Source organism: Thermobia domestica, chromosome 5 (assembly GCF_964235325.1).
Source record: "Thermobia domestica chromosome 5, izTheDome1.hap1.1, whole genome shotgun sequence".
Lineage (NCBI taxonomy): Eukaryota > Metazoa > Arthropoda > Insecta > Zygentoma > Lepismatidae > Thermobia > Thermobia domestica.
The window spans coordinates 85,744,679-85,772,573 of record NC_137458.1 but is presented as its reverse complement, the minus strand read 5'-3'; the positions used below and the strand labels follow the sequence as shown (position 1 = coordinate 85,772,573).

General features: G+C 35.6%; 1 protein-coding gene across 5 annotated transcripts in view; it reads left to right on the top strand.

Annotated features, from left to right (window-relative positions):
• numb (NUMB endocytic adaptor protein) overlaps positions 1-27,895 on the top strand; it is a 431,069-nt gene that overhangs the window by 191,855 nt on the left and 211,319 nt on the right. The window contains exon 1 of one of the 5 annotated variants that reach the window (XM_081758765.1): positions 5,844-6,096. The exons of the other annotated variants lie outside the window; for them this stretch is intronic. Coding sequence (XP_081614891.1) covers positions 6,088-6,096 — 9 coding nt within the window. The 5' untranslated portion in view covers positions 5,844-6,087. Of the gene's footprint in view, positions 1-5,843; positions 6,097-27,895 lie in introns of those variants that run through there. 5 annotated transcript variants of the gene reach the window in all.

Sequence of the window (27,895 nt, the reverse complement as noted above, 5' to 3'; positions counted from 1 at the left end):
ATATAACAGCTGTCTGAATCTTGGGTGAGAACGCTCCATAATGAAATCGACCTGAGATTTCTCATCCGGGGGATCTTCTAATCTGCTGAACATAAGCGCTATATGTCTCGTGTACGAAGCTAAAGATTCGTCAGCCTTTTGAAAACTATTTTGCAATTGCTGTTTAATCTCTTGTTCGTAATTGAAACTAAAATATTCTTTCAAGAAAGAATTTTTGAATTCCTTGTAACTAGAAAAGGGTTGTTTAAAAGCAAACCAAACTTTCCCGCTTTTCTTCAATGTTCGAGGGACAACTAATTCCAATAGCTGTTCATCGTTTAACTTCTTAGCTTGCTTAAATTCTTCTAATTCGTCTAGATACGCAAATGGATCCTCCCTAGGAATATCTCCTGTAAATTCAGGTAGGTTTAGCCTAATTTCTTCCACCCATTTACTTTGACTAATATTTGACTCCATTTCTTCATTATCTCCAGCAGAATTACTTCCTTCTTCGCGCCTGTTCTCTTCCCTTCTTAATTCCTGTATCTTAGAAATTATTTCTTCTGAGCTAACACCCTCTCTATATTCTAGTCCAAGTGCTTCGCAAATAGTTCTTATATCTAGTCCCGTTGCCATGTTTAAAAACTTTCCCGAACGTAATTTCATAAATTAATGCTTCCCTTAAAAATTATAAACTTCCTCTCACTTAGTCTCTATACAAAAATAATTTTCACTTTGTCTCTGGTTTCGGGCGCCAATAATATGTGTCGCTTAACTATAAAACACACATATAATTAGTTCTCTATAATATATATATAGTTGATAATATATTACATATATACTTTCAAGTGAAAATTTCGCTCCTTCCCGGTCTAATCCGGGGAAAAAAGAATTTAAAAAAAAATCCTAACGGTTTCCTTGAATAGAGCTACACAAGTAACAGGAAAAATATAGAGACTATTCAATAACTTGTGAATAAATCTTTGTATTTGCGAAAATTAAACATAAAAAAAATAATTATCTTGGTTTTAATTCTTTAATGAGTTCCCTTAAATTCTTTACAATTTTTGTACAATTTTTTTACAATATTAATATTCTTGTTCTTATCAAATTATATTCTTCGACCTACTATCTTTTAGGCCGTCAGTTCATTTAGCCGAGCGGCCAATATCCATTCCGGAAGAGGACTCATTCGATCCCCGACCGAAGCAAACCTAGTATTATATTTGTCGCCAGCTTACTCGACTAGACGACTGTTTAAAAATGGGACCTAGTAGAAGACTCACTCGATCTTCTACAGGTTAAAAATGAAATTACTCTTTCAGCTTTAATTCAGCTGTTCCTACTTAAAATTTCTTAAATAATAGAAAAAATCCGCAGCTATTCATCACTCAGATAGCTGGGTTAAAAAAATTCAATCAGAAATGCCCCCTCATTTAAGAGACAATCAAAAATGTTTATCTATATGCCCCCTCATTCAAGAGACAATTAAAAAATTAAAACTCTAAATGCCTCCTCATTCCAAAGGCAATAACAACTCAGTGAATGCCCCCTCATTCAAGAGACAACCACAATATTCTTAAAAAAAAAATCCGCAGCCGACATCATTCAGGCGACTGGGTACTAAAAAGCAAAAAAGAACAGCGCCTCCTCATTCCGAAAGCGGTTCCAAAAAAAAACCTTTATCTGGTTCGCCGTATAACGACCGCCATCACCTATTAAAAAAAATAGCTAAATTTTATCTCTATCAAACCCTCTTCCAGGCTCACTTATTCCGAAAGAAGAGTTATCATTATTAACTTAAAATGAACAGTCTCTATCATTTAAGAGAGCTGCCCAAATAAAATTAAGCAAAATATTTTAAAAATACTACATCAAAAAATAAAAGGTAGACTCCCTTATAATAGGAATCTAACTAAAAATCCTTAATTCATCCTATCTAAAAATATCCTAATTTCCTAAGATTTAAAAAGAAATGATAGGGTATATCTCAGAGCCGACTACTCATTGTGTAAGTCCGGTTGAGTGGTAGAAAACTTCATCCCTGCGTCCCTTCACTAATGGAGGCGCAGAGGGGTAAGGATCTCTGGGAGTTGTGAAGAAGTTAGTGGTTGAGAAGAGAGTGCCTCCCCCACACAACATGGACCGTATTTATACGATCAGCCTCCCAGCTCACCAAGCATCCATATGTTTATAAAAAAAATCTTTTCCTACGGCTACTTCTTCTAAGGAGAACAGTAACTAAAGTGCAAAATACTGTATGTGAAAAATCTTAAAAAACAATTAAAAAAATTCATGACAATTAATATAATCAATATACTATAATTATTTATGTAAATTATACAAAAATTAATGTGTAGATTTTTAAATCAACACAATATACTCTCGGAATCACCCGCAAAGATAGTTGAAAGACTGACAGATGGATCGGACAGATGACAGGGGTATTTTTCTAATGTATATTATCGCTAAGTTAAAGATATCAAAGTGACAATGGACCAGATTATTGCCAGGAGAAATAAGGGTCGATGAATAATTCTTCACTGGATACCAAGAGACAAAAGCAATGGTGTGATGAAATAAAGAAGCACTGCAAGGTAACGTGGAGAAGAATTGTCCAAGATCGATGGTTGTGGATACAAGTTGGAGAGACTTCTTAGCAGTGGATCAACATTGTTTGACTATGATGATGATATATTACAAAGCTGATTATGATTATAAAGCATTTTTCAGTAACTCACCAATTAGGGCATTAGGATATGATGTACTCTTGAATAAGAACGAGCTACATAAAAGTGATAGCTCACTTTTGAAGTGGGGGTTCGCGGTGACTGAATGGTGCTCGTAACTTTTACTGTGAAGGATAATAGGTTCAGATTCAGGGCATGTGAGCCAATTAGAATCACGTCACTTCATTTTTGGGAGGAGATAGTCGTCCGTTTCTTTTAATTCTCGTCTATCAATTATTTTATGACCATACCGTTACATTTATAATTTATCTTGACCATAAAATGCGTATCAAAGAAAGATAAACTAAACCTCATTTCGTTTCAATTTTATTTCAACCAGAATATATGTGAGAGACATAATGTGACATTTCTCTTAATTTCTGGATGCTTATCTTCTTTTGTTTTAAATTTGTGATATTTCGTTATTAATATGAAGCGCCTAGGATTAGATCTATGCGTATTATTGATTATTATACAGCATTAACACAGTTGCTTTCACTTCGTTGTATTGTGTTTGCCACATGTTAGAAAACAAGCTTCTTCTGGACGAATGTAACCCACCATTAAAATAAAAAAATAAAAGTAACTATGTATGTATGATACGCTCTGCGAAGCAGAAAACATGTTATGATCTTCATTCATCACAGATTAGAACAATTTTAATAACTTTCGATTTCCTGTTCGTTCTTCAGCTTGAACGATCTGACTACTTTTTTCTTCTCTGTTTTTTTAAAAATGAATTGTCTGCATGAAATGTAAAATGCTGAAGCAAAGCGGATACTTCTTTACATCAACCTTCACAAAGAACATTTTGAATTTAATTTTGTATTCTTTTCTTTTTTTCTTTTCTTTCTTAGATGATCTGTCTTGGAAACTATTGTTTCCTGAAAAGTACTCTGATGATTTTAAAATTTAATTTCCTAAATTATAGATGAAGGAGAAAGGGAAGAAGGTAAATATGCAGGTGATCCGTGATGTATTCTCACACACTCTCTCTCTCTTTCTTACTTTTCTTGTTCTTTCTTCCTTTCTTTTTTCTTTTTTTTATGCCAAGAAATAAATTCTTGCATTTTGCTATGAGAAAATAAATTTTAAAGTATACAGCCGTGGAAACAGTATACAGCAGGCATGTAGAACTCAGCTTTGGGGCCGCGGTGGTAGAGCGTTCACCTCTGGTGCATGGGGTCCTTGGTTCGATCCCAGCTCGCGCCAAGTGAGCTTTGTGATGGACAAACACCATGTGCGTGGGTTTTCTTGGGGTTCTCCCGTTTCCTCCCACTTTCTTCATTCCACTACTTTATTCATTTCTCATCATCACCGTCTTCCTTATCCTAGCCGTCCTAATCGTGGGACGTAAAACTTCAAGATTTCATTTTCAGTTTTTTAAGTGGGCCAAATCATCATAGAGCGGGCCACAAGCAAATAATAATAATAATAGTAATAGTAATAAACAAATAAAATATAAAATGAGTAAATCCATAATATCTTATCTAATGCTGTAGTTCTTTAAAAAACAACGAACATAAGCAAAAATCAGATTATAATTGGAAACCTATTGTTTCTTTCTCACTTCACTGAATATTTGCTTTAGAGCTGAGTCGTACTGAGTTTCTATTAATTCCAGTTTTTTAACGTTGATTGATAAAGAGACAGAAAGCAGACAGAGCTCATTTTCGATAGACCTGACATCGTGGAACTTTTCTTCAAATTCAGTCTTTAAACTCTAAAACTTCTGGGCAGACATTTCTACACAAAACAAACTCCTTTTTGATTGTACTTAGCTCAAGTTGGGAAATGTATCAAGACTTCGAATGATTTTACGTGATCATTCAAGTTTGTAATAATTACTTATTTTCCTTTTGTATATATATATATATATATATATATATATATATATATATATATATATATATATATATATATATATATATATATATTACGCAATTTGTTTACGTCGTAATTATCGGACAGTTAGATGAAAGGTTTCGAAAACGGTTTGAGTTTGTACATATTCTACTGTCCAGTTTGTCATGTTTTATTTACTTATTCACGAAAAATCTATTAATAATAAACGGAGCATAGAGAAGACCTGCTACATATAATCAGTGTTTCTTCCAGACATGTTTTTTTTGGGGGGGGGCACTGTTCTCTCTGAGTTCTGAGAGTGCCCTCCTGGAGGAGACATACATAATACGTCTATGATATAATAATAAATAGAATAGTACCATCAGTGTCCCACGGAATACTAAGTGTACCCAGGGTTGCCTTGTGATGGATGTGCGTGCGTTTTCTCGGGGTTCTTCCGTTTCCTCCACTTTCTTTATTCCACCATTTTTATTCATTTTTCCACATCACCGTCTCCTTTAGGCTAGGCAGCATAACCGTGGGACACAAACCTGAAAGATTTCATTTACAAGCGTTAGTTCCTCTGTTAGTGAATATTTCTTTGTAAATTCCTCAAATGCTGATTGGTTGCATTGTATTTACAGCCCTTAGTCAGCTGTGAGGCTATATAAGACGGGATCTACAATTTAAAGTGGGATCTGAACCACTGTAATGTGTTCGAAGCTCCCTCACCGGAAATCGAACTCGAGACCTCGTGCGTCAAAAGCAAACACACTAGCCACTAGCCCAGAGATAAGGGCGCATATTTATGAAATTATGAAGCGTATAGGAGATAATCGTATAATCAATAACAGCAAACAGTTCATTTACATGCTTGATGCAGATAACCAGAAGGTCATTTCCAATCTTTATTAGCGTTGTGCTAATATTAGTCAATGCTTTATTAACTGATTCAATAACATTTCGTTCTCATGAAGTCGATGAACCAGATAAGAATGAGGAAAATATCCTGGGAATGTTACGCAGCACAGAGAGTGAGATTCTCGAAAGAGTGCCAATGCCAACGAAACGCATGTCGTTCATGTAATCTCTGAAGGCCTTTCTGCACTGCAGTGACCCCACGAGGTAATGTATCTAAGTTTCTGCAGCACGAAACTTTGTTTCACCTGCATGGAATGAGTCATTGTTGTTTCGCCCTAAATGACTCATTGTCAGTGAGAGAGGACTCTTCGTGTACTGTGAATTCATCAATAATTGATCTCATTTCTCAGTAGTCTTTGCGGCTCCTGTGAAATACCAGTTGTAGCATCAAGGCTACAGTGGAATTAAACTTTTGTTCTCATAGTAATGACCGTGATTCCTGGATATTGTTTGGAATGACTGTTTCACAATAGTGTTATGTTTGTGTGTAAAGTTATAGCGGTGTGTTGTGTGTGTCACTTGGAAATTTCTCCTGTAAGCAAATTATACAGGAAGTACTGTTGATTTCCAAACAAGGAATTTCTGTGGATAGTTGACAGGAATTTTTAATGAAATGAAAGAGGTAAGAATTTTGTGTACTTGTAAAATGATTTTTTTTTTTTTACCTACCTATGTAAAATGAAATTTTGCGGACTACGATTATGCTCTGTATGCTGAAGTGTACGAATGATTGATCAAGATAATTGCTTATGAAATAATGGGTAGAATGTGGGAGTAAACAGAAGAACCCCGAGAAGATCTACAGAACCTATGTTGTCCACCACAGACACACATGGGCTGGGATTGAACCAGGGATTCTTAGCCACCGTGTTCCCTAGTAAGTGAACAAAGTAAATCTTAAATACGAGGGTAGATGGGGACGTTCACCTGTGGTGCCTGGGGTCTCTGGTTCGATCCTAGCTCACGCCGAGTGAGCCTTGAGGTGAGGTGATTTTGAGTTTTACGTCCCATTCAACAGCGAGGCTATATGAGACGTGGACCTACTGATTAACGTGGAATCCGAACCACATGAGCTCCCGCCGGGAATCGAACCCGGGTCTCCCACGCCAAAGGCGCGTACGCTAACCGCTTAGCCATGAAGGAGCTCCCGAGTGAGCCTTGTGGTGGACAGACACCGTGTGTGTGGGTTTCCTCGGGATTCTTCCATTTCCAGCCACTTTCTTTCTCCCACCATTTCATTTATTTCTCATCATCACCGTCTCCTTTAGCCTAACCGGCATAACCGTGGGACGTAAAACTCAAAGATTTTATTTTAATTTTGTAAATTTTAGGCAGGCCGATGTAATTGATCAAAATATCTGTGGAACCTTTAACAAAGTTTTTATAATACTAAGCCCAGCATAGATAGGCTTCCCAAAATTGAAATTGTTTCCATGTTTCAATCTGTTTCTAATGCAACTTTTTCGAATAAACCTTATTTTATTTTCACTCGTGAGCTAAGGAATGATGTCACGGGTTTTAATAGTCTTTCAGAGGGCCGCGGGCTGTAATTTGCCCATCATTCAATTAAAAGACGACTTACACGTTTAGAGATAACACCCTGGGAAAATTCATTTCAGAAATCCTGTTTCAATACTTTTTATTTTAATACTCATGAGACGTTACAAATTCAGTATAGGTCATGAACTGTAACACCAATAATGTATTTTATATACGCGTATATATAATTTCATTACCAAGAAAAATCAATGAATGCAAAATTATTGGGAATGATTTGTTAAACCATTATTGAATTTATGCAGGGAACTGTTATGCAGCGTTAATAATCCTTAGTCTTTAAATAGACTTCCAATTTAATTATTGCTGAATAAAGATTTGGCAAAGTAAAAAAAAAAAAAAAAAAAAAAAAAAATCAATTATCTTAATAGTTTCCCTACGAGAGTGGCAGATATTGCTTGTATAATTAAACTTCCAATTAAGCAAACAAATTAAGAAGTTCCTGAAATTTCCTGTTTTTTACGGTCGTTATGTAGAATATTTTATAATTAATTTATAAGACTAAAGCTTCCAGAATATTATATGCTCTTATCTATAAAAAGCTTAGAAGTGTTTACCTTCCGTTCTAAAGAGCGTTGCTTTTTAATAAGAGCATGTAATAATCATAGATTAAATTCAGGTAGAGCCAGAGGAGACTGAACCCAACTTTATAGGGGAAGCTATGACCTTCCATCAGGGGCGTCGTTTGGGGAGTACAGGATGGGGCAATTCCTCCCTCTGAGTTTGAGAAACATGCTTTTCAATAAATAGTATAGTAATGTATTAATTTATTTATTTATTTAGAGTGATGAATATTACAGGTAAAGATACCCATTTACAGTATTCACAAAAAAAATGTTAAACATGTAACAATAGAATAAACACACAAGTGATGATTTTAATGACGGTTAATCATCGATTCTGGCACTTAAAGAATTACTACTTTTTTTAAAAATTTAGTGAAAGATATTTTGAATCAGTGTTGCCACACTTGATACAATTGTACCAAATTCAGCCCTTTTAGTCATTCATCGGCCCGTTAGTATACCACGCTGGCATTTTCAGCCCCTTTTGTGAAAAAGTTGGTACAATTCTGCCCAATTCAGCACCATTTAACAGATACTTGTCACATTTTCAAAAGTGTCAGTAAAACTGTTCCTACATCTCATGTTACTCATACTGTGTGTTGGACTCTTAAAAAATGCTGTTGAATATTCATTTCTGTAACGTTGCACCGCATAACGCTACGAACTTTGTGTAGAAAATTCGTAATTCGAACTATACCGGGAAAAATGACGCTAGATGAGCGCATTTGCGCTACGTATGAAGAGGACGAGAAAGAAGCAGTGTGGTAGAAATTTTAATCGTCCTATTTGGATGTTTTTAAAAACTAATTTTTAGAAAGAGCACTTTCTTCATTTGAACTCTTGGAAAAGGAGGAGTGTTATAGAACTTTACCTTTTTTAGTTTAATGTTATAGAGCCATGTATTACACTCAGGGATAAAAGTGCATCTGAAAAGTACGGGTACGCATGACGTCACGTTGTCCTCCGAGCCTATCTGTGCCCACTGTATTTTTTAGAAGTGGGGGACGCCACATATTTTCTGGAAGTGGGGAGACGGCGTCCCGGCGCTCTCCCACTTTTACCCCCGATAGTATAAAATAATGAATTCAGCCTTTTGTTTCAATTTGGTACTATTTTTCAGCCCACTCCAGAGCTAGGACTGTGGCAACACTGTTTTGAGTATATCATTATTTGGATCTACTACACAAACTTTGTTGTAGAGGTCACAAATGCTCCAAATAGGTGAGCTTTTCATTATATTGGTTTTTAATGTTCTATAGTGAAATAAGCCAGCTGTTGGACGTCTTCTAACGTTGGTAACTTTAAATTTCAGGAGTTCAAGTAATTGCGACACTTGGATTTTGTTGTTTAAAATTTTATATAGAAGACAAAGTAACCAAACTTTTCTTCTCCTGTTGAGGAATAGAATGTCCAGTTGTTTAAAAACGTAAAACTCTTATTCGGTGGCAAATATCCCTCCCCTTGACAAAATCTAAAACGCCATCAGTATCAAATACTTAATATACGTATAAAAATACGTATTTTATGGTAATATTTGTACAGCAACTTGCACTTACGAAGACTGACACATTTAATTGGTATTAGTTTCGTACTTTTGTTTGTCCTTTCTCCGTGTGCTCTCTCTGTATATATATATATATATATATATATATATATATATATATATATATATATATATATATATATATATATATATATATATATATATATATATATATATATATATATATATATATAACTTATTAAGATTCATTACTGGTTTTCATTAAAAGTACCGGTACCCTATTTTGTTCTTGTAACATTTTTTAAACTGGAGCTCCAACTACAATTTAATTTCTGAGCATATTATACTTTCTTTGCCAAATCAAATAACTTATAAAGCCTTTGCCAACTACACATTTTATCTGTGGTTTGTGCTGGAGTTCTCCTATTGCCTTCCATTACATTCATATATCATTTCTTTCGTAAGTCACTAATATTTATCTCAGTTTCTGTTTATAATAATAATAATAATAATAATAATAATAATAATAATAATAATAATAATAATAATAATAATAATAATAATAATAATAGTGTGTTGTGTGTTCTTATGGAACACTAAACTTATTAAGGACGGGGCCTGCTGTTAGCGTTGGTTCCAAACCATGCATTTGGAGATGCATATATCCCAATGATGGATCTATCTCGGGTCCAGGGGGGGCTAAGCCCCCTAAGTTTTTTGAGTAACAGAAATAATTGAAGCTATTATTTTCATATTTTTGAAAGTTTATGATAATATTGGAAAATTTATTGAAACATTTTCGAAACATTAAATCTAGTTTCAGCTGCATTTTTTTGTTATCCAATGTGTAAAACAATACGTGAGGTCCACAATGTTAAAGTCCCATCTAGCTATGATATCCATTGGGTGAAAGTTAAGTTAAAAATTTCTCCAGGATCCATAAAAAAAAAATGTAAAAAATGTAGAATATACCTATCATAGTCTGGGTTTTGGCTGGCCTCCCCAGTCTTTACCTTCTAGATCCACCAGTGCACAGACCATTATGCAAGATCAACTCTTACACTACAAGCCGTTCCCCACCATATTATCTCCTGTCCAAGAGAGCGGATTACAGAACCACGCTACGAACCTCGTCCGTTCCTGTTAGTCTGTTGGTCTGTAAAAGCTTTCATAAAACTTTATTGTGATTGTATGGAATTGAAGTAAAACGTGGTTAGTAAAATAAGTAAGATTCCCTGAAAGCGGCTTCCTAATAAATTAATATCTACAGGTGTTCGAGAAGTCCTCGTACTTCTAGGTTTGATTATCACAGAAAACAGTGTTGTATTATTAGAATATTTGATAGGTTTACGCTTGTTTTTTATTTAATTTTTTTAATAGCACAAATATACATCCTTATACCTTCCGATACAGCTCTGATTTAAAGTGAGAATACGCTTAACTATAAAAATTTTCAGTTTATTCTCCATTACATCTCTGACAGATCTCCAGATGTCAGTCTCAATGTCCATTTTGACATATTTTGTAGTGCATCTGAAAAGTTATCGTTCGAAAGATTCTCTCCGTACTTTATCGCAATTCTTTATCTGTCCTGTACCGATAATGAGGTACATATGACTTGATTATTCCCCCTTGTCTCGTATTATATGGTCTGGGCGTCGTGAAGGCCAGTTCAGTAGAGAGGAGATATTGGACAACCACACCCAATCCAGTGTTCTGTAAATTGTTCATTAAGGAATGGATTAGCCATTGCTTCACAATTGAAATGCTCCACATCATCTTGACTGCAGGGATGCATCTTGATTTACCGTGCTGTCTGTGACCATAAATGCAGTGATGCAGTATCACAATTGAAATTACACTGACATTGCTTTGTGATACCTAAACCTAGGGGTACGGTGATTTCTCCGTACTTAAAAAAAAAAAAAAAAAAGAAAAAAAGAAAAAAAAAGAAAAAAGAAAAAGAAAAGAAAGGAAAAGAAAACGTAGTCAGAAGACAGTTTAAAATTTCTTAATTTCAGCAGCAATTAATCTAATAAGTTTGACTAATAAGAATCATTGTTATTCTTTTTTTTTAATCAAAATAATTTGATTCATATTAAGTAAAGGTTATTCCTTTTCTTGACAGGCTATAAAGGCCGGAGGGTGGTTATGATTACATTATCTTCATAAATGCCGTGTCGATGTAAAGAACATACACTTCCTTGGTTTCAAGTAGATGATGTCAGTACTCGTTCCATCCTCGTTTATTTTCCCCGGTGAACAGAGAAGAACTAAGAAGCTAGGTGAACAGAGTAATATTAAAATCAAGTTAGAACAAAATAATAATAATAATAATAATAATAATAATAATAATAATAATAATAATAATAATAATAATAATAATAATAATAATAATAATAATAATCCAACTCCCACTAGAGGTGGAACCCGGGCCTCTCATTTGGCAAGTAGATGTCTAAGTAACTACGCTGCTGCGGCTGTAGTTATGTTCATTCACATACAAATCTTAAATCCGTCCGTGTAATAAATGAGTGATACATCGCATGGCATTAATATAACTAGATCTGCACTAAGCAATTAGTATAATATGTATATGGAAGATGTTCAATATTATCATGGATGAAAGTAAATTAACCTGAAAAATATTGTAATTTTAATTGATATGGAAAAATTTGATTCTCTCGTGTACATGATAAAATAAAAGAGTTGAGTTGATTTTTAGTTTAGCGTCCCTTTCAGCAGCGAGGCTATATGAGACGTGGACCTACTGATTAACGTGGAATCCGAACCACATGAGCTCCCGCCGGGAGATAAAATAAAAGAGTGAACAATGTATGTAATATACCTAAATATCAAATGCGAACAGCAGCAAGTAGTATGTGATTCATAAGCAGACTCAGCAGAACTAAAGCATAAATGTCAGCAAGGCATGATTTTATGATGATTTCAGAAGTATCACAACATTTCTAGAAAATTAATGATGAAGCAAGTCCTTGAATAATTTAACTTCCAAGTGTACAGTTGTACTCAAGTATAAAGGAAAGAGAGGCCTACCTTTTCTACAAAAATCCCTTTCTCCATCTCAAGGAAAAGCGTATATGTTTTACTGTTTTACACTTTTATTATCTCAGGTATTTGTAAAATGTGTATCGCAGTGCGAGCTTCGGGATTGGAGTGTCATTTACATGACTATTATACCATCTTTTATAAATAACATTAGGCATTCATACGACTTAACTCTATAAGATATTGTTGCATATGTTCATCTAACTTTGGTAGTACAACTGTAGTAAAGGGCGTATTGATCTCTAGTGTTTTTTTGATTTATTAAAAGGACAATTCTTATCATTTCCGTCTCCTGAGCTTCGCTCCAAAGATATAATTGATACTAAGTATGAAAGCTGAAGTAGTTACTGTCAGAGGTAAAAGTGGATCTGAAAACGTAGGGCGACGAATGAGATCATGCCATCCCCCGTGTCTATTTATGTTCATTGTATTTTTTAAGAAGTGGGCCATAGATATTTTCTGGGAGTGGGGGAACGGCGTCCCCCGTGTTCCCCTCACTTTACCATTGGTTACTATGTAACTGTCTCAGTTTATTTAAAGAATGCAAATTTCTGATTCATAATGTGTTTTCAGAGGATGAATCCATACTTTTTTCTTGGACATATATTTACTAATGATTACAAGTTACAATGATCTTCTGTGCCTCTATATTGCAGCTTCTGCATATGTTTTTTAAAAATGAAAGAACATTGTGAGATAACAGATTGTAATTTAAAATTACCACGTCATTACATAGCAGTCTCAAACAAGGAAATTAACGCGATCTAGTTGAAACTTCCTTGTAAATTTCTTCTTTACATCACATTACGTGCAATTTGAAAAACAGTTCTTCCGTTGTATTGCCGCCAGGGATAGGCCTATTATAAAACGTCTTCGTTGTCTTCTTTTTAGTTTAACGCCACGTTTATGATAGAGGATAAAGGAGATAGTGAGGATGAGATGGATAATAGTGGAATGATGAAAGTGAGAAGAAATGAGAGAATCCGGAGAAAATCCACGCACATGGTGTTTGTCCACCACAAATTTCACTTGGCGGGAGTTGGGATCGGACCAAAAATTCCGCACGCCAGAGGTAACCGCTCCAGGTGGTTTATATTGTTTTTAATATTCGAATTGACTAAAGCACCTTTTCATTTCTCTGTAAGATAAGATAAGTGGAAAACATTCGAAACAGGTTCCATCCTATGACTTCTAGCTTGGAAAATGTGTCGACGCGAGTTCAAATTCATTTTATATTAAGTCGAATTGCGAATCAAGCCGATCAACCGACGATTTTTAACTTGAAAATGTGTGGTCAGCACATCATTATCCCCATTGACGTGGTTGCTTGTTTTCTTGTTCGAATGTAACTTCTTTCAGGAAATTCCCCAATTGACCTCACGATGTTGTATGAACGCCCTCGCGGACTTCTGTGACTCCCCCCTTCCCCCCACATAGTTAATGATGCCCACGAGACGAGAAATTTCTCGTCTTGTCTCGGAAACAAGACGAGACGAGACGAGCAACAATTCCGAACTAATTTCAGTGAAATCTTTTGGAAAACATATAAAACTATTTCTGTGGAAACGGATTCAGTTTTCGGAGAACGATACACTATTCTGGTCAGAAATAGAACAAATTTTGAAAAAAAAAACGGAATCGGTTTTGAAGAAAACCGAAATCGGATCCGGTGAAAAATCAAACCGATTTTGGAGAAAACTGATAACCGGTTTCGGTAAAAATCGAACCGTTTTTTAGAAAACCGAAACAGTTTTTAAAATTCAAAAACCGGTTTTTGTGCCCACCACTAATGAAAACACCTTTTTGGGGTGTAAACGTGGCATAGCTGTACTGCGTCGCGATTCATTAGGAGAGAGTCTTTGCCCGTTACGTTTTGGTTTATCATACATAACCCATTTTTCATCTCCGGTGATCAAGTGATCAAAAAATGGCTCTGTATTGTGCCGCTGAAGCAAAATAAGTTGCATATGTTGGACATGCTAGCTTTGTTTTCTTCGGGTAGATTATGCAGGACCCAAATATTTGTTCTGCTTACCTTTCCAATCTGCTGCTAATGTCCTTAGATGGTCCATCAAAGTTGGTTGAGAGAGTGTTACATTTCTTCGATTGTCTGACACGGATTTGCTTCCACTTCTGCCCTTAGCATGTCATTGTTTTAAGTCATGGGCGCCGGAAGGGGAGGGCAGAGTGGGGACCGAGCCCCCCTTAGCTCACGAAAATGTATTAAATTTCTTAAGATTTTCTTAATACAAATAAAAAATACCAAACGCAATATAGCAACCAGCGATTTGAGCCCCCCTAGAAAATTTTGTTCGAGAGCCCTTGTTGAAAGTTGGTCTTCCTGATCGAGACGAGTCGGAAAGATCAAAATTACAGGATTTGAACCTCGCAAACCATCATTGGCATTTACGACCGTCTAATACAGTTGGATACACAGCACAAATGTTCTTAGTAGCAACTGTTGCATTACTACCCTTGTGAAACCCAAATAGCATATAATACCGGATATGGACCTTTTCTGATATTTGGCTAACTATTTTAACATCAACTGCAAAACAACAAATAAGATTGCATTATTTACGAGTAAACAAGTCACTCTAACCGACAAATGTATTTGGCACGACTTTTGAAGTGCACAATGAGCTGTGCTAAATTACCAACGAATATCGACATGCGGAAAAAACGACATTACTTTCCGGTTCCTCCAATATTAAAGCTCGTGCGTTTGTTTCGAGAAAATAATAATAATAATAATAATAATAATAATAATAATAATAATAATAATAATAATAATAATAATAATTTGTAAACCTAAAAATAGATGATGTACGAGTACGAGTACCATGCCACTTAGTGAGCTGAAATTTATACTAAAATATACGCTCAGGACGATACTATATAGTAGGGGTATGGTTAACGAGATATAAATTAAGTTGTGAATAAATCTTAAATTTTAATTTCTGTTTAAGTAAAATATTGTCCAAATATAAGACGTACATTAGTCGATAGACCGCATAAATAAAAAACTTTTAGGGTAGATTCTCATGTGTAGTTTTCGAGAAAATCGAAAAATTCACATTTTCGAGCGAACTTTTCGACGAAATTAAAAAGTCCGTCCTTCGTTGCCAATAACACTTGACAATTTATTATTATTATTATTATTATTATTATTATTATTATTATTATTATTATTATTATTATTATTATTATTATTATTATTATTATTATTATTATTATGGAAGATATTATTTATTTAGATACTATATACTTATAATAGCAAAATGCACTGTTAACTCTCAGATAATAATTATTTGTGTTTTTCTAACGGTGCCACACCACATTCTCTTTACACTAGGGCCGTAACCTGTGGAGGGGGGCGAGGGATAACTTCCCCCAGGGAAGCTCATTGCCGTTCGAGGGGGGGGGGGATATTTTAAGACAAAATTTTCTTACTCCATATACGATACAAACATGAAATTATAAATGAAGCTTTAAACAGGTTCACTACATTACACAAACAAAACACAAAAAAGGTAAATAAAATGAGTCGTGGGTCCATTTCAGTAAAAAAAAAAAAAAAAAAAAATGTCTACTATTACGGGCCCTAGAAATAATATTTATTCGTATGGCTTTGAGGTTTGTCAATATTGTCCCCTTAATTAATTTGTCATGTACGGAATGAGCCTAGGGGCGTAACTAACGGCCCCGCAGACCTTACCGTGCGGGAGGGCTCACAGGCTCCAGGGGCCTATAAAGAGTAAGAGAAAGATGGGGCCCAAGAATTAGAAAAACAACTTTTCTGTGGGGCCCAAATACGCGTATTAATTCCCCCACCCCACCCAGAAAAATCTAAGTTACGACGCTGCCTTACACACTGTACATATTACGTGCCCCCAACGGTATCTAGTATTTAAGGGTTTCACTTCAAATATTCACTTATTCTACACACACTTCAAAAGAGAACTATGGACTAGAGCAATGCTTCTCAACAGGTGTGTCGCGCAGTTTCACAGGATGTGTCACGAAATGTTAGAATTAAAAGTTATGATGCATTGAATAATTAGTTAGAATCAATTTTGAGACATACTGTACTAATCAACGTCTCCAGTTAAGGCAGCAACAATTCTCAATATTACATAGAGTCAATACCTCATAGAATAGTCTGAAACTATTGCAATTTATATTACTGTTAATTAGAGAAAAAATCAAGTAAGTGTGTGGGGATGTCGTGGTAATTTAATATAGTGTGCTGTCAATTAAAAAAGTTAACAACTACAGGATTAGAGAGCACTTGTGTTCTGAAAAGAAAATTTAAAGTTCGTGGGTCAGTATTCGCAAAACTCATTTCTACTCTTTGTGTCTGGTGCTCTCGATTTATTTTTATGGCCATTTCCTACAATCTGATCATGATAAAAATATATCTAGATGCACAGGAGCAATTTCTTGAAAGTACCATCGTAAATTTCTAAACTAATTTTTGAAAAGCGCAGCAAGTATAGGGGAAAAAGAAAAATCGGAAATGAGTTTTTTTTTTCTAACACATGCACACCCATTGTACAGCTGAAGATGTGAAAGAAACAAATTGCTATGATTGGTTGCAACATAACAACCATCTCTCATTTTCATGTCTGCTTTTTATTCACAGCAATTCCAGTTTCTCGTATTTCCCTCAGTCGCCGTGTTTTAATTAAAACATGAATTGGAAGTCTAGTCGTCCAACGTATTACTCGATCCGGGGATAATTATTTCCTGAAAATAGAAAGAAAGGAAGAAAAAAAAAAAGAGTTGATTAACTCGGATAAAAACTTGGTATGTGACGTCCGCTGCAGTTTGCTCATTAGACACGGAGTCAATAGAGATCGAATTTTAAGGGTGCTGACGTGAAGCACATATTGTATATAGACTCCATTATATGACCAAATAGGTTTTCTTTCTTCTTGTGACGTGTTCGTGTTCGTTGTAACTTCTTTTCGAAAATATATTTTGCAGCAGAACCAGGAGGCATGATAGCTCAGTGGTAGACCGCTGACGTCTGGTGCGAAAGTTCTAATTCAGTCCGAGGCCGTGTTGGTTAATTTTGATTTTTTATTTGATTTGAGTTTAGCGTCTCTTTCAGCAGCGAACCTATATGAGACGTGGACCCACAGTTTAAAGTGGGATCCGAGCCACATGAACTTCCTTTAGGATTCGAGCTCGGATCTCCCGCGCCAAAGACGCGTACGCTATTCACATATCTACACGAGAGCTTGGCAGGTGTTTGAGTCAGGCTATGAAATGAAATAAAATGTTTATAACTTTTTAAGATTATGTCTTATAGCAGTGATTCATAATCTATGTGGTAAATCCTGAAAAATCCTGATTTGGCGGATTACAAAATGTTCACATCAGATTCTGCTTTCACTTTCAGATTAGCGATTTTTTTTTATAAGGTACTAGTTGAAATGCCCATTGTTTGCACAGGGAGAATAAGTTTATGGGAAATATTTAAATCTCCCTTCCCCTTTGAATATTTCAATGAAACTGTTATGATAAAAATACAGAAAATACTCTACTTTTGACATAAATATTGAAATGCCCTACCCCCACAGAATACGCCTTTAATCAAATTAATATAATAAAATAACTAGCTTGAAGTGGGTAGTATCTATCTTCCAAAAGTCATGTTAAACGAGTCAGACGTTTTTTCGATTCCGAAAACTGTAAATTCTATAGAAATCTCATTTCTATGGATTCTACACAAATCATTTTTCACATTTTATTTTTCAATCCGATGAGGGCTGAACTTGAATGCTATTTGGAGTGTAATTAATAATCTTAGCGACAACGAGAACTATGGATTCGAAAACACTATCGGTCATTTTCGATTATTTTTACATGTCAACCCCTTCCCACCACCATAAGGATGCTAATGGAGGTTAAATGTAGAGTTAACAGGAATAGGGAGCGTCGCCAATCAATTTAGGGACCACGAAAACTAATATAGGCCCCCACGAAAATAATATAGACGTCGTTTTTTTATTTTTTCTTCATGTCAGCATTTTCCCCCAGGGGTAGTAGTGGGGGCTGAACTTGGATTTAAACGGCATCGGAAGTCACTATTCATCTCAGCGACCCTGCTAAAATATGGACTCAACTCTAATATCGGTCGTTTTCGATCATTTCATATGTTACCCCATTCCAGCTTTCCTAGATGTGCTAGAAGGTCTTATCACTACTGAAGGTTGAACTTGAACTTAAAGGTGATCGGAACTTCCACCAATCAGTTTGTGGACCCCAAAAACTATGAATTGGTCAGTACTAGCGGTCGGTGTCGACTATTTTTATATGTATCCCCTCCCCCCAGTTTCGCCTAGGTGTGCTAGGGCACAGACAAGAATGAATGATATTTTTGTCTGTGTGTTAGGGGATCTTATCACGAAAGTACTCTTTTCCAAATTGTAATATATGTACCAAGGTTGGTTCAAATTGTTCCAGAATTATATATATTCCAGCATAATTCATATATATAGATGCATCCATTTTTATACGTATGTTGAAATTTCACCTGAAGCACATAGTCGCTGATGGGGCTCTTTAATTTAAGTTTGATGAACATTATTATATCCTTGAATTCAAGTGGAAAACAATTATAAGAATAGGCTTGATGCACTCTTAGATTTAGAACTTGGTAATCGCTACTGAGCAGAACATGCCTAGTTTATCCTTCTTATTAAAGCAAAGCATGTTAGTCTGTGCATAGCGCTAATTCATAATAATTAAGTCACGCTAATAAGTGTAGTTACTTGTGCTGTGTGCCAGTTTGATGCCAATAAATGACGCTAGCGTGCAGATAATGTGTAGATTTAAAACTACATTTGATGAATCAGCAGACTGAAGGCTTGGGCGGAACAACTAGTGAAAAATAACGCATTTAAAAACACCAAATCTGGTAAATACAATTTACATCAAATGTGTGGATACAAAATGGTAAGGAACATTCTTTATTGACTGTTTCATTTCTTTTCCTTCTCTGGCGATAGAACCCGATAAGACCATCAGTTCAAGGAAATGCTTCAATTTCCATATTATATTATATATCTAAATGAGACTTCTATATGAAGAATAACTGTCCGGTGAAAAAGGGTGTAAGTAAGCAGAGGGTCATTTCGGGTTTTGCTTGTGTGTCGGGGCGACAGTAGTGGATCTAGCTTGGGGCCGGGGGCTAGGCATTCCAGTTTTCTGACTGACAAAAATAATTTAAGCTGTTATTATCTATTTTTTAAAAAAAAGTTTATAGTAAACTCATGACATCATAGTCTGGTTTTGGCTGTCCCCCCCAGTTTTTACATTCTAGATCCGCTAGTTTTTACATTCTAGATCATATATATAGAGTACCGGGTGTATCAAAAGTTCGGGGCCATAGACCAATTCCGTTATAAGTAAGGAACTATGGGGAAAAATGTTCTCATTATTGTGTAAATGGAACTTTGAACATCTCGAATTTTATTCCCAACAGTGTTTTTTGTTGGTGTGGTAGGGCAGTAGGGAACAGTCTGCTGAACTGGCAACGCTGGTTTTTCATTTAACAGGGCACTCTACCAGTGTGAATTCTAAACGGTTGGTGTAATTTAAAAAAAATAAATAAATAAATTGAAAAAACACATATTTCCAACAACTTTCATCTCTTTCTTTTTTTATTTATTATTTTTTAAATCTTTATTCATAATGCAATTAAACTATTGGCCGAGACTTTTGACACCTCTAACTCAAAGGGTCAATTGTTCCACTATAGCCCGAACTGACGCCTCTAAATTAAGGGAGAAAAGAAATTTATGTGGATTTTCACGTCTGTTTTTTTTTTTTTTTTATGCACTTGTTTATCTGTTCGTGAGTATTACAAACTGTATACGTCACCCTTATGTGCATTGAATCATGTTTACACATAGATCGGTCGACTGCGAAACCGGTATTTTTCCTTTAACATCATACATATTCAGCTGCTTGGACTTCTTAGCGCAGCGTCCTCGATTTGGGCTCATATTCTCGTCCTAGCATATAAGTGAAATCGTACTCTCGATGGGGAGAGTCAACGTAATATTCAGTTTGTAATAATGTATATAATACCCATTTTTAGGTTCCTGATTCTTTGAACTTGATGCTGAAAAAAAAAAAAAAAAAAAAAAAGCGGATGTGAAATGACAAGGGTTGCCACCCGTGCTGCTTTTGCAGGATATGCCCTGGTTATTATCATTTTTCACCATATCCAGTAATTATTTAAATAATTTTTAAGTTATCCGCCATTTAATTGAATTTTTTATTTAATTTGTGTTTTGTTTTTAAAAGGTACAAGAAATGATAGAAGTACGGTAAGTGAGTAAGCGAGCTTGACTCATATTGTGGTCCCGATCTGATGTTCGTATCTGATGCAAATAAAAATTTTAACTTTTGACGACTAATGCTGTGAATTTTTCAGAAATAAGGTAACGATATTGTTGAAATGTTTAAGTAACTTAAAATTTGTCAATTTTATTTTGCAATTTCAAGCAGTAAAGCAATTACTAGAATACTGTTTGTTTTCTCTGGACAACGCTCAGTGGACAAATGAGAGAAATCACTTACTGATACAGTTAGTTAAACAAATCATTGTAGCAAAATGCAATTTCAAATATATGACTTGTCAAGAATTCTACAAATAAGCCTATTTGTTTGAAAGATTTTTTTTTTTTTTTTTCGTGAAAACTGAAGGCTGCAGACAAGTAAACTAATACAGTTTAATATTTATCATAAATACATTTATAAGGTAAACTGTTTTCAAAGTTATGTATGTAAATTGGTCTTTTAAAATAATAGTAAGAGATATTTTCTGAAAGAAGACTCTGTATTAAATAATTTTGATAAAGGAATCTTAGGAAGGACATTTCTAAACATATTACTTAGATGTTTCGTGACCTTGATTTATTAGTCTGCGATCACTTTTTCTTCATGCTCGCAATATTTTACTCTCTGTTGCTTTGAAATATAATGTGGGAAGCATCACCATTAATTTTGCTTTATTTATTCTGTGATGAAGTAAAACAGGTGCATTTTTTAATATTTAGTTTTACGTATTTTAAATTAGCGTAGAAGGGGATCAGCAGAATTACATTTTTTTTGCGGCAATTTCGCAAATTCCCGTAGGCGCCGTTTTGCCATGTGTGGTGGCTCAGGTGCGGTCGCCAGTTTTGCTATCGATTTTCAACCCGCAAGCTTGAAGGCCGAACCGAAACATCCAAGCACGTTCGTTGATTGATTTTCCTGCATTGTGTGCTTCCGTTTTCAAGAGTTAAAACTGATTTGTACCAACATATTTTGCGAATACATAAATCAGGAAAAGAACGCTTCTTTTTAAAGAGTTGCGATCCGAGACGTAGGTAGATAAACTAATGCAGCGTCACCTCGTCGCGAAGGCGATTTTCTGAAGATTCACTCAAAGTGAAATACTTCTCGTGGATAAAAATCATGGCAACGTCGCTTTACCGAGCCGTGCCGAACAGAGCCAAATTCAGCGTTGCTACTTCCACGTATATTCCACCATAGTGTAATAACTACTTTTTCCTTTTAAAAAAGCATGCATGGTCTACACCTTCTGTACAGTAAGAAACGAACGATATGAAAATGTAACAAATTATTAAATTTGTCCCCAGTCTTCGAAGAGGAAAAACGAGCTCGTTCTTGTAGATAAAAACTTCGTTTCGAAGAAAATAATTACAAAAATTGATTTTAATGTCTGTTGCTTTTATGGCATGTGATTCGAGATTATTTTTTACGAAAGCAGCTACTTGCTGGTGATGAACTCGCTTGATGGACTCTTGGCTATATTCCATAAAACTGGGTATGATTACTCTAAAGTGTAACTTTACGACATTGAATTTGTAGAATTCTCATTGAGTGCTTTTACGATCTCCCATATGACACGACTGGGACCTTCATTTGTTGGTTTGTATTACTTATGATTCTATGCAAGCTATATAATAAATGACGTACAGTATTATATAGTATATTTTCAGCTTGAAAAGAAAAGGTTTAAAAATCTGAACATGTGTTACCTTTTTGTTGTAATTTTACGCTTGTGGGACAGGTTATGTGTAATTGCCATAGTTTGAACCCTCGAGACGACAATTCGTGAGTTAATAGTTAACTGTGCTCACCTTCTATGCAGAGGTTATTTGTCCCAATTCCGTTGGCAGCTAATGTATATGACTCAAATTCCGTGTGAAGATTGCCAAGTGAACTTTGTAGTAGACAAACACCGTGTGAAGGGGAGGATTCGCGGGGTTCTCCCGTTTCCTTCCACTTTCTTCATCGTACCATTTCATTCATTTTTCATCGTCACCGTCTTCTTTAGCCTAGCCGGCATAAACGTTGGATGTAAACCTTAAAGATTTAATTTTCATGTGAAAAATCTAGAAAAACGTTTCTCAAACTGTGGTCCGCGAACCGCAAGTAATCTTCAAGGTTTTCACTTGTCGGCCTCTGGTTTCAACATAAAAAAAAAGAAAATAAAGAAAATTTTAAGTGAGTTATGTATCACATGTTATAGTTTCTTGAGAACCTTAAAAATGTGTAGATTATATACAAATAATAAGCTACACTGTTTACTAAAAGGTAAAGATTATGCAAATCCTAATAACTTGTCTAGATGCGCATTTATTTATTTATTTATTTTTTTATCTGGCCGTGCGAAGCAGTGATAAATGTATTATTTGACGTCTGTCTTGGTTGCCCGGGTTTGGCTCTCGTTTCTCAGAGCAATCTGATCCAGAGACCCGGACATACCCGGTAACCTGGAAGCATTATTGGAACATTTTGTATTGTATTAATGATGTTGACAACTAGAGCTCGAATATTCATGTGTTCCCGTTGTGGCACTTCTTAATGATGATTCTGTATCTTGACTATTTAAAACCTAGTTTCGTGTATATTTCGTGTTCCCATACTGAAATACTGTACAATACAGTGACTTTGAATAAAAACCATACAAAAAGATTTAACAGAACACTGTTTAGGCTCAGCGTCATCTTTTATATTCTACACTAAAGGTTTGCAAGCGCAGGTTCGCGGACCGTCATTGTTTTACGAAATCGTTTTTGCTTAGTGCTACCAGAATCTTCAACATAGTATCTCAAAGTCTTTTGTCGGTCCACTGTTTTATGCGACAAATTGTGTGGGTTCGCTCGATTAACTTTGACGGTCCGTCATAAGAAAAACATATGGCTTACCATTTCTGCGATTCGTACGGCTTTATACTTTTATTTGGGGATAAACCTTGTAGTTATCTTTCAGTGCAATGCTAGAAGAAAATTATAGATTTAGTTGGAAGAAAGAGAGAGGAGAGTATCGTGTTTCTCATAATTACATTTGCAATCTCTACATACTCTCCATGTGCATGACGATGTTTCGTTGTCTTCAGGTCACACAGATCTGTTTGGATCATGGGTTTGTCCGGATTAGATCTGATTACCGTTTCTGGTGATAGTATGTCGTGACATGAAATAGATACTGAAATAGAAATGGGTCTGACTACCTCCAGACCTTTCGGAATTTGGAACTTCGTGACCTCCTTCATCATTTGTACTTCATATTAGTACCTTTTTCTGATTTTTTAGAAAATTGAAATTCTGTAGCCATTTGTGTAGTTTTTGTAGTTACAGTATAATATGAAGTTTTATTTTTAATTTAAATAGATTTGGAGACTGAAGTAAGAGAATATTACATTCCATTTAAAAGGTAATATAATCAAGAGATGGCAGCAGCTGCTAATTTCTTCCACATGTTTACATTTTGACATTTTGTTTTCGCAGCCAACCAGAATGTGTAGAATAGCATGTTTATAGTGAGTATCGGTACCTTTTTTCTCCAGAAAAAGCACTGAAAGCAAAAATACTGTATATGTATTATCATGGAAGAGAACCCTCCCTTTTACAGACATTCTCAGATACGGACATGAACAGTCTTTGTTTTAGCCCCAACGTTTTAGCAGTCTCTTCATAACGGACAGGAATTATTATTGATTTTGAGTTTAACGTCCCTTTCAGTAGCGAGACTACATGAGGCAGGAACAACTGATTAACGTGGAATCCGAACCACATAAGCTCCCGCTGGGAATCGAACCCAGGTCTCCCACGCCAAAGTCGCGTTCCCTAACCGCTTAGCCACGAACGAGCTCCGGACATGAATTATTCTTGCCTTATACGTATTTAGGACAGAAAATACTTTCTGGAGTTTGATTCCTTCAACTGATTCAGCAGTTACAAGCAAATTTCGATAAGAAATTAGCAGAATTAGGGCAACTTATTGTAGATGTTTCCCCAACGTCATGATTGTTTAGTTCGGGTTCCACTCTTAATATTTAATAATAATATTGGATGTCTTTTTATTAGATTAGTTATACTTTTAATAGTCAGTAAGCAAATTAAGTTATTTTTATAGAAGTATTGTACTTGAGAAGAAAATTGTCACACACGCATTACATTTTGCAGTACTGTTATACCTAGGTGTAAACCACTCTACAGCGATACCTTTGCTTCTCCACATATGGAATTTTCTCCTTATTCCTCCACTAATTCAAACAAGATTTTGGTATTTGCCTATATTAGCATTTATAACTAATATATGAATACTACATACGATTACTACATGAGCTATGAGTAATCTAAATTTGTTTGTCTAACCTTTTGTTGTAAATCTAACCTTTTTGTAATAAACACACTGAGAAAAATCCGTTATCCAGACCACGATATTGTAAAACTATACGGGATCCATATGTTTAGTACGGAAATCTGTAAGGAGCATGTTATCCATATGTTACATACGTACTGCTTTTTCCCACTTAGATGTTACATCATGCCGCTGCAGTATGTCTCACATCTAACAGTCTTCATGTAAGATCATGATCGCTTATATACAGTTCTTTGTTTCATACGGAAAGTACGTACGGATAGAACAGTTATACGGAAAGTATTATAGAACATACGTTTTCAGTTATAATGTTTGCTGCAGAAAATTACACATAATCGTGCTTTAAGTCCAAAAACTACAGGATTAATGCATGTAACCTACGTTCTTACGTACGCCACATATGTTTTTTTTTCTCTCTCTCTGTGCACCTTTCATTTATTGACAAATAATCTTATATCATCGGGGTTTGTTGTTCAGGGGGTTTCATTGTACAGTCAGCGACAGTAGAAACTGGAGGTTGGATACATAAGAAATGATAGCTTTTTCCAGTAGCAGAATAGTTTCACTCGATGTCTGATAGTTGGACAACCAACATGACAGCAAATACATGCCCGAAAACATAACATGCCAGGATATTCCTCCATTTGGAGGAAAAAGTATTGCTATCTCAGAGCATCACTTAGAGAAACAACCACGAGATAAATCTGCAGAAAATCCATTCACTTTAAGATCAAAGAGATAGGAATTAATGCAAAGGAAACGAAAAGAATAATACGCATCATGTAGAGACCGAAAAAGTATGGAAAGCTAAACAAAATGAGAAAAGAAGGAAAGAGGGAAAGGAAAGAGCAAAAGACATGGGAATAAATTAAATTTTAACACTTAAGGATAAACAGTGTCCGTCTTTCCCCCTGACCCCATCGTGGGTTTTCTCCCTTCATAGGATAAATCTCTTTCAGTATCAAACGCGAACATCATTTATAGTGTTGAAAAAAAATTAACTCAGTCTAGGCCGAGACCCGAACCCCACACCCTTAGAATGACAGTCTCACGCGGTATCCACTTACCTACACAGGCTCTATCTATAAAAAAGCTATTACCCGCGCTGTTATCAAACGTGTCAAATCAGCCATTGTCGGTGAGCCACCCCAGTTCCATTTGAAGTTTAAATTTTATTTACCTCACTTAGCCATCTATGGGTAGCAGTCCCCTTGCTTTCATAAAAAACATTTGTTCTGTAGATTAAAATCAAGAATGAATTAATCTGTACTCTTGGGAGCTTACTGGTGCACCAACATATCTATCTATCTATATCTATATGTCTATCTATCTATCTATCTATCTATCTATCTATCTATCTATCTATCTATCTATCTATCTATCTATATATATATATATATATATATATATATATATATATATATATGTGTGTGTGTGTGTGTATGTGTGTGTGTGTGTGTGTGTGTATGTGTGTGTGTGTGTGTGTGTGTGTGTGTGTGTGTGTGTGTGTGTGTATGTGTGTGTGTGTCGAATTTATTTTGGATTAAAAGAGCGACTTCGTAAATTTACGGAACGCGTGTTAACACGACAGTAAGGACATCTCGTAACGTTGTTAGGTAACACACGCAGTGTAAATAAAGTTTCAAAACCAGAAATCGGAAGATATGCCGTGGGTAAGTCGGTAAGACGTCTGCTTGCTGAGTGGAGAAATTCGGGTTCAAATCTGGGCTGTTACTTTTTTTTTTTTTTTGTTCCGTTGAAAATACATTTCTATATTTTTGCGTTTGAAATTGCTTTCTTTCATTTTTTGTAGATTATCTTAAATTAGTGAAGGCCAAGTAAGGTCAGATTACATATATGTCTGCTTTATCTGTGTGTACAGTCCAGAGATGGAGTGAGTCAATTGGGTCAAGATTTGTGAGTAGGTCAGTGGATCGTGGGTCAACAGGACGTGACTAACTGTGACACACCACCCCCCGTGACCTCTCTGACTCACACTGACCCTACGTTTTAAATTTTAAGGTCTCCCTCTTTATTCGGCCTCCCTCCTTATTATTAAATTCAATGTATAGATAATTATTGAGTTGAGTTGATTTTGAGTTTAGCGCCCTTTACAGCAGCGAGGCTATATGAGACGGGACCTACTGATTAACATAGAAACCGAAAAACGTGAGCTCCCGTTGGGAATCAAACCAGGGTCTTCCACGCCACAGGTATATAATAGTGTCTTATATAGCAGTTAATATTCTTGCTATAAAGTATCAAATAACTAAACATTTGATGTAAATAAATGAGAAACCTAAAATATTGCAGATTACTGCAATTGCGATTTAATTCAATTTTAAGCATTATACATCCATATGATTGTTAAAGTTGCTTTATAAAGATGCAGATTATGAATTATAGTAATTTTTTCAATGAAATGAAATTAAATTAAGTTTGACGTCCCATGCTTATGTCGGCTAGGTAAAGGAGACGGTGATGATGAGAAGTGAACGAAAATTGTGCAACGATGTTGGTAGGAGGAAACAGGAGAATCCTGAAGAAACGAACGCACACGGTGTTTCTTCACCACAAATCTGACTTTGTGCAAGCTGGGATCGAACCAAGGACCCTATGCACCAGAGGTGAACGCTCTACCACTAAGCCACTTTGGCCCTATGAAAAATACAACCATATTTATTCTCTCTCTCTCTCTCTCTCCATTTTTACATAGGTATCAGAAGCATGAATAATTTTCATTTTGGGGGGTGCGGTGGCTCAGTGGTAGAGCGTTCACCTCCGGTGCTTCGGGTCCCTAATTCGATCCCAGCTCGCGCCGTTTGGACTTTGTGGTGGACAAACGCCGTGCTGGTGGGTTTTCTCGGGGTTCTCCCGTTTCCTCCCACTTTCTTCATTCCACCATTTCACTCCTTTCTCATTATCACCGTCTCCTTTTGCCTAACCGGCATAACCATGGGACGTTAAACATAAAGATTTCATTTTATTTCAATTTTTGTTTTGAACGTATGGTTTCAAGTTGGTATTAA